Source organism: Procambarus clarkii, chromosome 49 (assembly GCF_040958095.1).
Source record: "Procambarus clarkii isolate CNS0578487 chromosome 49, FALCON_Pclarkii_2.0, whole genome shotgun sequence".
Classification (NCBI taxonomy): Eukaryota; Metazoa; Arthropoda; class Malacostraca; order Decapoda; family Cambaridae; genus Procambarus; species Procambarus clarkii.
The window spans coordinates 34,324,586-34,336,890 of NC_091198.1; the positions used below are offsets into that span (position 1 = coordinate 34,324,586).

The 12,305-nt window shown below is 45.6% G+C and overlaps 1 protein-coding gene across 1 annotated transcript in view; it reads right to left on the reverse strand.

Annotated features, from left to right (window-relative positions):
- Positions 1-12,305, reverse strand: part of LOC123763246 (Enoyl-CoA hydratase, short chain 1) — a 193,214-nt gene that overhangs the window by 67,600 nt on the left and 113,309 nt on the right. The window contains 1 exon segment of the mRNA XM_045750353.2: positions 8,287-8,406. Coding sequence (XP_045606309.2) covers positions 8,287-8,406 — 120 coding nt within the window.

Consider the following 12,305-nt stretch of genomic DNA (forward strand, 5'->3'; position numbering starts at 1 on the left):
AAGCTGGAGAGACAGGCAGGTGTAGCTGGTAAGGTGCTCCAGTGGATAAGGGAGTATCTAAGCAATAGGAAGCAGAGAGTTACGGTGAGGGGTGAGACCTCCGATTGGCGTGAAGTCACCAGTGGAGTCCCACAGGGCTCTGTACTCGGTCCTATCTTGTTTCTGATATATGTAAATGATCTCCCGGAGGGTATAGATTCATTTCTCTCAATGTTTGCGGACGATGCTAAAATTATGAGAAGGATTAAAACAGAAGAGGACTGTTTGAGGCTTCAAGAAGACCTAGACAAGCTGAAGGAATGGTCGAACAAATGGTTGTTAGAGTTTAACCCAACCAAATGTAATGTAATGAAGATAGGTGTAGGGAGCAGGAGGCCAGATACAAGGTATCATCTGGGAGAGGGAATTCTTCAGGAGTCAGAGAAGGAAAAAGACTTGGGGGTTGATATCACGCCAGACCTGTCTCCTGCAGCACATATCAAGCGGATAACATCAGCGGCATATGCCAGGCTGGCCAACATACGAACGGCATTCAGAAACTTGTGTAAAGAATCATTCAGAACTTTGTATACCACATATGTCAGGCCAATCCTGGAGTATGCAGCCCCAGCATGGAGTCCATATCTAGTCAAGGATAAGACTAAACTGGAAAAGGTTCAAAGGTTTGCCACCAGACTAGTACCCGAGCTGAGAGGTATGAGCTACGAGGAGAGACTACGGGAATTAAACCTCACTTCGCTGGAAGACAGAAGAGTTAGGGGGGATATGATCACCACATTCAAGATTCTGAAGGGGATTGATAGGGTAGATAAAGACAGTCTATTTAACACAAGGGGAACACGCACAAGGGGACACAGGTGGAAACTGAGTGCCCAAATGAGCCACAGAGATATTAGAAAGAACTTTTTTAGTGTCAGAGTGGTTGACAAATGGAATGCATTAGGGGGTGATGTGGTGGAGGCTCACTCCATACACAGTTTCAAGTGTAGATATGACAGAGCCCGATAGGCTCAGGAATCTGTACACCTGTTGATTGACGGTTGAGAGGCGGGACCAAAGAGCCAGAGCTCAACCCCCGCAAACACAACTAGGTGACAACTAGGTGAGTACACACACACACACACAAATGGTGGTTGACAAATGGAATGCATTAGGAAGTGATGTGGTGGATGCTGACTCCATACACAGTTTCAAGTGTAGATATGACAGAGCCCAATAGGCTCAGGAATCTGTACACCTGTTGATTGACGGTTGAGAGGCGGGACCAAAGAGCCAGAGCTCAACCCCCGCAAACACAACTAGGTGAGTACAACTAGGTGAGTACATAAAGAGAGACTACGGGAATTAAACCTCACTTCGTTGGAAGACAGAGGAGTTAGGGGGGACATGATCACCACATTCAAGATTCTCAAGGGAATCGACAGGGTTGATAAAGACAGGCTGTTTAACCCTTAAAGTGCGCATCACTTCATATGAAGTGTAAATCGTTTTACCAGTCAACTGCGCTTCACTTCATATGAAGTGTATGGGTACCGCGCACGATTTGAATGGCCCGCGGTGTAGCTGGGGGTCCCATACGCTGCCCAGGGGCTCTAGTAAACAGCGGCCATTTTGAAAAAAAATCCAGCTCACGATCCGATGGAATGGGAGGCCTCAGTTTAGCGAGAGTCACCATGGCGAGCGCACGGTCAAACACCTCACGGGCACCCCCACTCAGTCCCTCACCCCAGAGCAAATAGCCCACGAATTATTCTCTGAAGGTGAAGAAAGTGTGTTTGACGATTCAGACAACGATGAGGATTATACACAGTTGTCGGGTGATAGTAGCAGCAGCAGTGAAAGTGAGAATGACCGCCATGCCATGGCGAGGCCTATACGCTCTCCCATGCCTCCTCGCCCATTTTCTACCCCAATTCTACCACGACCTCACAGTTCCTGTGGATATTTTCTGTTTGAGGGTGACGAGTCAGAGGGAGGTGACTCCTTTTCTGGGTTTAGTGACTCAGATCAAAGTTTTATTGAGCCTGTGGCTGGTACCAGTGGTGTAACTGGGCGAGAAATTGTCGCGTCAGCAGCATCTCGCCCGGCCAAGCGCCACCGCATGGCACCACATGAGGGACCAAGACCCTCGTGTTCACGTGCACCCACCTCACGTGCACGTAGCCGCCGTGCTTCTCGCAGACGGTATTCAGCTCCTGGTCGCCGGTATGCATCGCTTCCTCGCCGTCTTTCCTCTGCATCTCGCAGGACGCCTGGTGTACTTGAGTGGAGTGATGGTGACGATTTTATTCCTAATATTCCTCACTTTGACGATAAAGATGTAGGGATTACAAACCTTTTCCCTAATCAAGGTGAGGACATGGCTGAGATGGAATATTTTACAGCATTCTATGATGAACCACTCATGGAATACATTGTACACCAAACGAACCTGCATGCTGCTTACCTGATTGAGAGGGAAATCACAGAATTTTCACGACTGCAGCGTTGGAAAAATACCACAGTGGCGGAAATGTATGTGTTTTTGGCACTCTGTTTGTTGATGAAGCACTGTCACAAACATGCAATAAATGACTATTGGAGCAAGGACAAGACAATACCAACACCTTTATTCGGGAAATATATGTCACGAGACAGGTTTCAGATACTCCTCAGGTGTCTACATTTTGGAAGTGTTCAGGACCGAACACCTGATGATAGACTGTGGCGAGTGAGGCACTACATGAACGATGTTATTGGAAAATTCAGAGATTTTTACGTACCAGCACAGAAGCTGGTGGTTGATGAATCTCTCATACTTTTCAAGGGACGTGTTCCATTCAAACAGTACATTCCCTCAAAACAAAACCGATTTGGCCTGAAATTTTTTGTTCTTTGTGATTGTGAGACAGGATACGTGTTACACATGATTCTGTACTCGGCTAGTGATGTAGACATTCCCGGTAACGACGAACATGGATTCTCGGGGAGTGTAGTGAAGACCATCATGGCTCCGTGGATGAACAAGGGACACATTTTATACACAGATAATTACTATACAAGTCCCTTGCTAGCTCGGTTCTTGCTAGAAAATAGAACCGGATTGGTTGGTACAGTAAAGCCACAACGAAGGGAAATGCCTGTGTTTGACAACGACATTGCAGTTGGTGAGTGTCAGAGAAGGAAAAGTGATAACATTCTGTCAGTTCGGTGGAAAGACAAAAGAGAGGTGAACTTGTTGACAACAATTCATGATGGAACAATGGTGAACAGTGGGAAAGTGAGCCATAAAACAAACGCACCACTATATAAGCCAGACTGTGTTTTAGACTATAATATCAACATGCGGTTGATTGATAAATCAGACATGATGATTGGCACTGCAGAGTGTGTGCGGAAGACATGTAGGTGGACGAAAAAAGTGCTCTTCCATCTTGTGGACATGAGCATGCTGAACTGTTTCAACATGTACCTTGTGAGAACTGGACGTAAGCCCACTTTCCGTGACTTTCTATTTGATGCTGCAATACAGTTATTAGGAAAGTTTGCAAAAGATGTCCCAGGTATTCAGCGGCCCATCATAAACCTACTGTTGCAGCATGCTGGTACTCCACGCCTCGCTCACACTGAAGGCTTCCTAGCACACAAACTTAAGTATTTGCCACCTGGTGTGAAGCGTGCAATAGCCCAACGTGATTGCTTGGTGTGTAAAACAACGACACGTAGAGACAAGAAACGGAAGCTTGTGCAAACATGGTGTGAAACGTGTGGTATCCCATTATGTGCTGTCGACTGCTTCAATGACTACCACAGTCTAGAAATCTTCTAAGTGTGCTTCAAAGTGTGTATAGCGTGTGCGAGTGTGTAAATATGTAAACATATAAGCAGATAGCGTGTGCGTGTGTGTAAATATATACAAATATAAGCAGAACATACAATATAATAGACTGTAATGACATATTATATTGCCGTAATTGAAAACATTTGTGTGCGCCTGTGTATACTCAAATATGCAACAATTATTGATTCAAAATATGTTCAAACAGTATTTGAAACACAATTAGTGAAAAAAAATTAGATAAAATGCGCTTAGACATTGTAAATAAATAGCGCGAAAATATATTTGTGGCAACTCTGGCTGTTTGAGGACCACGCGCAACACCTCCCGGGCGTGTACTGCATGAGCGAACATGCAGATTGTGACGTCATCACCGAGCTTCTCGGCTCTATTGCAACAAAAGTAAGTACAATAGAATTTTTTTTTTATTTTTCCCGTGATCAGTGAACAGAACTTAACAGATTAGCAAAAAATTCAAAATGACATGGGCCTGTGTGGATAGCAGGATATTAGACCCCGAGCACGTTAAGGGTTAACACAAGGGGCACACGCACTAGGGGATACAGGTGGAAACTGAGTGCCCAAATGAGCCACAGAGATATTAGAAAGAACTTTTTTAGTGTCAGAAGAGTGGTTGACAAATGGAATGCATTAGGAAGCGATGTGGTGGAGGCTGACTCCATACACAGTTTCAAGTGTAGATATGATAGAGCCCAATAGGCTCAGGAACCTGTACACCTGTTGATTGACGGTTGAGAGGCGGGACCAAAGAGCCAGAGCTCAACCCCCACAAGCACAACTAGGTGAGTACAACTAGGTGAGTACATACACTTGAAAAGAAAATTACAAGCCGCCAACCAGTGGGCACAGCACACGCCGGCCAGGTAAAGAAGGCACAAAACTGCATCAAAAGGCCCACCTCGTCAACAAAACCTCCCAAAAGTCCCAGCACGACCACAACACGTCCCAAGACCCAAAAAAATCAGTCTGCAAGCCAAGAAGACCCCGGAACTCCAGAAGGCAGAAACCGGGTCACACACGAGGAAACAAAGCCCCCTTAACCCACAAAGGGGGCCCCAAGAGGAAGAAACCTCCGGAATGAAACCAAAGAACCCAAAGGAACCTGGAATCGAACCAGGGGGAGCCCAAACCACCACATTTTGCCGGCAGAGAAACACCACAGAAAGGCAAAGCACAGCCCCCAGACAGAACCCCTGGGAAACGGTCATAACAGACCGAAAACCGAGGGACAAAGTGTGGGAGCAAGCATAACAGCCAGGGACACTAAGCCCAAACCCAAAGGCCCAGACCCAAAACAGGCAAAATGGGAAACCCGGTGTAAAATCAACACTCAAATGTTCCCAGAGGAACAGGAAACGGGCAGAAAACACCAGAAAAGCAAGGAAATGACAACAGGAGAATAAAACCCCTGAAAAAAGGTGAAAACTCACCCAAGAAGCTCACTCGCACACCCAGGCGCATGTAAATAAACCGCAACGCCGCCCTGGTGGCCACGCCGGGAAACCGGCAGACGAAAATGGCCGCCAGAACAGAAGGCTGTGACCGACGCTGAAGATACGAAAACACGCCAGCAAAAGTGGGAAGCAAGCAGACTGGATGGGCGAAAAAACGCTGCCCAAAAGTAGAAAACCCAGGCAGGGGCAAACCACCCCAGAACTGCTAGCAGGCATCCCCCACAGCCCCAGGAACCAGCAACAGAGGCCCCGGGGCAGAGGCGTCCTCCAAGCCCTCCGCCCTTAAAGAAAAGCAAGAGTTCATGGGAAAGGCAGCAAGAAAGGGCCACTGGTAAGTCCCAGAAGCCTTGGCAGGAGGAACAGGCTCGAAAACCTCCGTCCCCCAACCCGAATAGGGCAGCCCTCGAAAACTGCTCGAGTCTCGGCCCCAACGAAACCCCGCTGTGACCCCGAAACCTGCAGATGGTCCGGAGCCGGGAACAGAGAGGGAAAGGGGCGAACTGCACCTAACCAAAACGGGGCAGCCTCGGGGCATCCGAATGGGAAACCAACCTAGAATGTTGCAGCAACCAAACCTAGCTTGCAACACGGATGCCGCCTGTACTCTGAACAGTAATAACATCAGGAAAGTACTGGAGAACAAGCAGAGAAAATCTCTCGCACGACTCCAGGTCAAGGTGTCCGTGACCCAACAGGCAACATGACAGAGGTAAAAGTGGCGACTGTCACCCGGAGACAAGGGCACAGCAACCAACGATCCCATACAAGACGGGTTGGAACCCGGAAGACACATTCAATGGTCCACCGAGCCCAGACAGGGGTTTCCAGGGCCCGTAGGCTGACTGCTACGGGAAGCCTGAGCAAAGTGTTGCTAAACCGGTTAAGAAACCCAAAAATAACAAGAGGGTAGAGGATAGCACTGAAAACCCCCTGCGACGTGTACAATCATGGGGGCCTAGCAGAGGGCTGCCAAACACTACCAGTGGAACTATAGCCACACTGGGCAGACCCCCACCAGGCAATTGAAAATAAAAACAAAAGAAAACCCCTGCAAAAGTACACCGTCTCTTAGAGGCAACAGGAACTGGTCGCCGCTTGGGTGGCAGGCCGCGCAACACCTTGACGCCCTAACCAGCACAATACCAGTCCCTACCCAAGGTCAAACAAGGGCCCCAAGCCCCACCTTGTCCCAAGGGCGAGGGAAATGCAGAGCAGCAAGAACCTCTACAGGAATGGTTCCCGAACGCCCCAGGGAAGATAACCCTGTTACGCAAGGGCAGTACTCACAGGGCGCTTAGGGAAGTCAGCCACTAAGCGCATGCAGCCCCGGCACTGATGAGGTACTCCTGGCCACCGCACAACACAACACACGGCAGTGAACGCCACACAAGGCAAACACTGCCTAGGAAACTGAGGGCAGAGAAGCGTCTATCCGGGTTCACATTAGCTCACGAACTGAAGCTTGGCAGCCGGCCCAATAGGTCCGGGGCTCCCCCCCTCCCCCTCTCAGGGCGGGGAGGGCTACGCGGACGATCAGTGCGGCAGTAAAGTGTGATGTTTGCTTGTTTCCTTGGGAGTGTAGGGAGTTTCTATCTCTCTGTTCGGTTTTTTGTTTTAGTTTTTTACCATGTGGGGTTTGTTTTGTCATGCCTACCTTTCTGGGTGCCTGACCCCGGTCGATGGCAGATAAGGAAAACCCCAACCACAAGAGGGTTTTCCCAGTGCCATTGCTCCCTGAAACCTCTCTGAAGGGGCCAGGTTCTGGCGCTGGTCCCTGGTAGGTTTGAACTCCTTAGCTAATGTCCCGGTCTAATATAACATACATTAGCCCAATAAGCTCCAGGGAGCCGTAGGGGCTCCCCACAGAAAACCCTGGTTTGTGTCTCAGAAAGACTGCAGGAACCATTAGTAGATCAGGATTTCCCGGGTTGCAATTCTTTTACCATGTCTTAGCTCAATCGATTAAGGCAGTGTCTGGGATCCTCTCGGAAGTAGGTTCGAACCCTCGTCACGGCCCTTGTGGATTTGTTCATTCGAGACAAGAGTACTTAGTACACAGCGGGGGCAATAACCAAGGTAGATCCCATGCAGGCACACAAAAAAGAAAATGAAACCCTGCAAAAGGACAGCGTACCTAGGCGGAACAGAGCCGGCCGCTATGATTGGCGAAAACAAGCTGCGCAGTACCCTGTGCCCCTTACCAGTGAAAACTGCCCCCTACCCCAAGGCAAACAAGAAGACAGAACACCCGAGCACACAAAGGGCGGCCAAAAACCAAGCAGTAAGCGGCCTAGCAGAGGCAGAACTCAAGGAACTTGTGGAAGGTGATCCCAAGCCCCAAGGGCAGTACTTACTGGGCACCTAGGGAAGGGATCCCTAGGTGCATGCAGCTCGAATACTGAAGAATAACTTCTGGCTCGCGCACCACTTCGAAGAGTCACCACAAACAAGGCACAGTGCTGAAACAACCACTGGAGCCAGAGCACACGACTTCTGCCTATAGCATCAGCCTCAGAAATGGTCTGGATGGCCAGCGCGAGGGTCTGGGGCTCCCCCTTCTCCCTCTCGGGGAGGGGGAAGCAGCACAGACGGCGGCACGGCGACTTGTGACGTAATACTCGTTTGCTCGTTTCTGTTTGGGGAGTTCTATCCATTTGTTTGGCTTTTTGTAGCAATTTTCACCAGAATAGGGGTTTGTTGTTGGATGCCTACCTTTCTGGGTGCCTAACCTAGTCTATGACAGACATAAAATGCTTCCAACCACACGAGGGTTTCTATAGGCCATTGCTCCTCGTGCCTCTGTGAGGGAGCCAGGTTCTGGCTCATGGTTCCTGGTAGGCCCACAGAACTCCATACACATGACTGATGCCAAAGTCTGACATTAGCATATCAGCCTGGATAGCTCTGGGAAGCCGACGGGGCTGCCCCCAGAAAGAGAGGTTAATGAATAGTATATATACCAACTCAAAAGAACATTTCATTATTCCTACTCACCATTGTTTACTGATTCCTTGCACATGGCAACAATTAGCTTAGAATGTTGAGCAATTTTTACCCCAAGCTTGACAGCTTCATCTACAAGCTGATCAGGTGGGTGCACCGAGCTTACCAGCCCTGAAAGAATTGGAGAAAAATGGAGAATTAGATAACATGACCTTTAACCAACTTTAAAATAACCCCTTACTAATCTTTAATCTCTGTGCTACGCTGCATTTATTGTGACATTCTGATGGTGTGCTGTTAATAAAATGTTCCCAAAATTTCTTTTTTTATTTGTAAATTGTTAAAATCCCTTCCCTGAACATATACATGAAAAAAAAAACAAAAAAAAAACATCTACTTTGGCTGTTGGGGATGTGGAGAAAGTGCGATGTGACGTCATCGGGGCTGTGCACCCATGTGTGGAGCTCCCACAGGCAGTCGCGGGACGTCAAGTCTCGCGAGTGGCCACAGAAATATTTAATATATTTATTTATTTTTTCAATGCATTTTCAATTCTTTATAATTTGTTATAATTTGTTTTTATTATCGTATATGATGCACATTTGTGTCCTTTACATTATGTATACAGTAGAACGTTCATAATGTTTCAACGAACTGCAACACATATGATACTAATGTGTCCACAACAAATTATGCAATATTATCTGTTCAATATTCAATATATTTACAATACGTACACTTTCACACTACTGTATTTATACAGTCACACACTGTATTACAAACTTAAGAAGCCGTCGTAGACCAGCTGTGGGAGCGTCCTCAGCGGTCTCGCAGTCCAAAGTTCCACCCAAAGACCAAAAGGTGTCGTCTATTACTGTTCATGTAATGTATGTTTTTTTTTTAAATTTTTGGTTAGAAAGAGAAGGAGATAACATCTAGGTCAGAAAGAGCTGTAGAAGAAGCGAAAGTAGTAGATAAAATTGTTGGCCTCGTAGAAGGTCTTACTACCATTGAGAATGTGTGCGACTACAGGAGAATAGGCAAATACGTAAAAGGGAAAGATCGACCTTTGAGGATCACCCTAAACTGTGCCAAACAGATGGAAGAAGTACTAAGGAATGCTAGAAAATTACAAAGTGATGAGGATGGGAAAGGGTGGTCGTTAAGACGAGATCTTTCAAAAGAAGATAGAGAGAAGCTGAAACTGAACCTCGCCGAGGCAAAACGTTTAAATGAGAGCAGGAATGAAGAAGAAATCAATTCTTTTTTCAACAAAGTGATAGGGGTAGGCAGGCCAGTAGAGTGGTACATAAAGGCAAACCAACAAAATCAATAGAGAGATGGGGGGAGTGAAGAATAAGGAGAGGGGGAACAAGTTCCTGAAGATTGCCTACCCCAACATAGATGGAGTGAGATCGAAGATACTGGAGTTAAGTGATGTAATACAGCTGCAGACACAAGACATTGTTGCACTCACGGAGACAAAACTTGAAGATGTTATTTTAAATGAGGTCATATTCCCAAGGGGCTACTCAATTTGGAGACGGGATAGAAAAATTAGGAAAGGCGGTGGCGTTGCTGTGCTGGTGAAAGAACACCTAAAGGTGAAGGAAATAATGACTGCCTCCCTTGGGTAAAAGTGACCATGTCTTTTTGGGAATAAAGTATGCAATGCGTTATAATCTGGAAGAAAATAAGGAGGTTGAAGCAGTTGAAAACCTGACTTCAGGAGAGGACATTATGGCCACCTTAGAAATTTTTTTACTGAGTATAATTGGACAGACTTGATGCTAGGCAAAGAAGTGAATAAGATGTATGTCAAGTTTTGTGAAATATATGATAAAGGCACAACAAAATTTATACCAAAACTGAGATGCAGAACTAGGAAACGGGAATGGTTCAATAGAAATTGCGAGAGGGCCAGAGACCAAAAGACACAAAAATGGAGTCAATACAGGAAGCGGCTAAACCCCCAAACATACCAGCGATACAAAGATGCGAAAAACAACTACATGGCAGTGAGGAGAGAGGCAGAAAGAAATTTTGAAAAAGGGATTGCAGACAAATGTAAAACAGAACCAGGTCTATTCTATAAATTCATAAACAATAAATTGCAGGTAAAGGATAATATTCACAGAGGTTGAAAATGGGAAATAGATTTACGGAAAATGAAAATGAAATGTGTGAAACACTAAACGAAAAATTCCAAAGCGTGTTTGTACAAAATTAAATCTTTAGGGAACCAGACACAATAAGACTTCTAGAGAACAACATACAGCACATAGAGGTGTCTAGAGATGAAGTGGAAAAAATGCCCAAGGAGCTAAGAAAGAACAAAGCAGTTAGTCCAGATGCTGTTTCACCATGGGTTCTGAGAGAATGTGCATCTGAGCTCAGCATTCCACTTCAACTGATTTTTCAGGCATCCCTGTGTACAGGAGTTGTAGTTGATGTGTGGAAAAAGGCTAACATAGTTCCAATCTACAAAAGTGGAAGCAGGGAAGACCCCCTTAATTATAGACCTGTATCATTGACAAGTGTAATAGTCAAAATATTGGAAAAAATAATTAAAACTAAATGGGTAGAACACCTGGAGGAAAACGATATAATATCAAACAGACAGTATGGTTTTCAATCTGGAAGATCCTGTGTAACGAACTTACTCAGTTTTTATGATCGAGCCACAGAGATTTTACAGGAAAGAGATGGTTGGGTTGACTGCATCTATCTGGACCTAAAAAAGGCTTTCGACAGAGTTCCCTATAAGAGGTTGTTCTGGAAACTGGAACATATTAGAGGAGTGACAGGTAAGCTACTAACTTGGATGAAAAATTTCCTAACTGACAGAAAAATGAGGGCCGTAATCAGAGGCAAGTTATCGGATTGGAGAAATGTCACGAGTGGAGTACCACAGGGTTCAGTTCTTGCACCAGTAATATTCATTGTCTACATAAACGATCTACCAGTGGGAATACAGAACTACATGAACATGTTTGCTGATGATGCTAAAATAATAGGGAAGATAAGAAACCTAGATGATTGTCATGCCCTTGAAGAAGACCTGGACAAAATAAGTATATGGAGCACCACTTGGCAAATGGAATTTAATGTGAATAAATACCATGTTACGGAATGTGGAATTGGAGAACATAGACCCCACACAACCTATAAATTATGTGAGAAATCTTTAAAGAATTCTGACAAAGAAAGGGATCTAGGGGTGGTTGTAGATAGAAAACTGTCACCTGAGGACCACATTAAGAACATTGTGCGAGGAGCCTATGCTACACTTTCTAGAATATGCTAGAAAGTGTAGCATAGCTTTCTTTCTAGCTAGAATATGCAGTGGTTGTGTGGTGCCCATATCTTAAGAAGCGCATCAACAAACTGGAAAAGGTGCAAAGACATGCTACTAAGTGGCTCCCAGAACTGAAGGGCAAGAGCTACGAGGAGAGGTTAGAGGCATTAAATATGCAAAAACTAGAAGATAGAAGAAAAAGAGGCGATATGATCACTACGTACAAAATAGTAACAGGAATCGATAAAATTGATAGGGAAGAATTCCTGAGACTGGGAACTTCAAGAACAAGAGGTCATAGATTTAAACTAACGAAACAAAGCTGCCGGAAAAATATACAAAAATTCACTCGTGTAAACAGAGTGGTTGACGGTTGGAACAAGTTAAGTGAGAGGGTAGTGGAGGCCAAAACCGTCAGTAATTTCAAAGCATTATATAACAAAAAGTGCTGGGGAGACGGGATACCACGAGCGTAGCTCTCATCCTGTAACTACACGTAGGTAATTACTTAGTACTTCAGAAGCGAGTGATAATCAAAGAAGCAGTCCATGGTACACAGCAACTCTTCGCACTCGATGAACCAGATATAAACAGATTTTCGCTTCCCGTTTCTTCATTCTGTGTGCTTGCAAACAACGCACTCACGTACACCTTTGGCTTTAGTACCTGTAGGTGGTATGTAGCCATGTTTGTGAAGCGTAAGGTAGTCTTGAAAAGATTATAGGAAAAGATCAATTTGTAACATAAGTCTGAAAAAAATCACTTTGTAAGG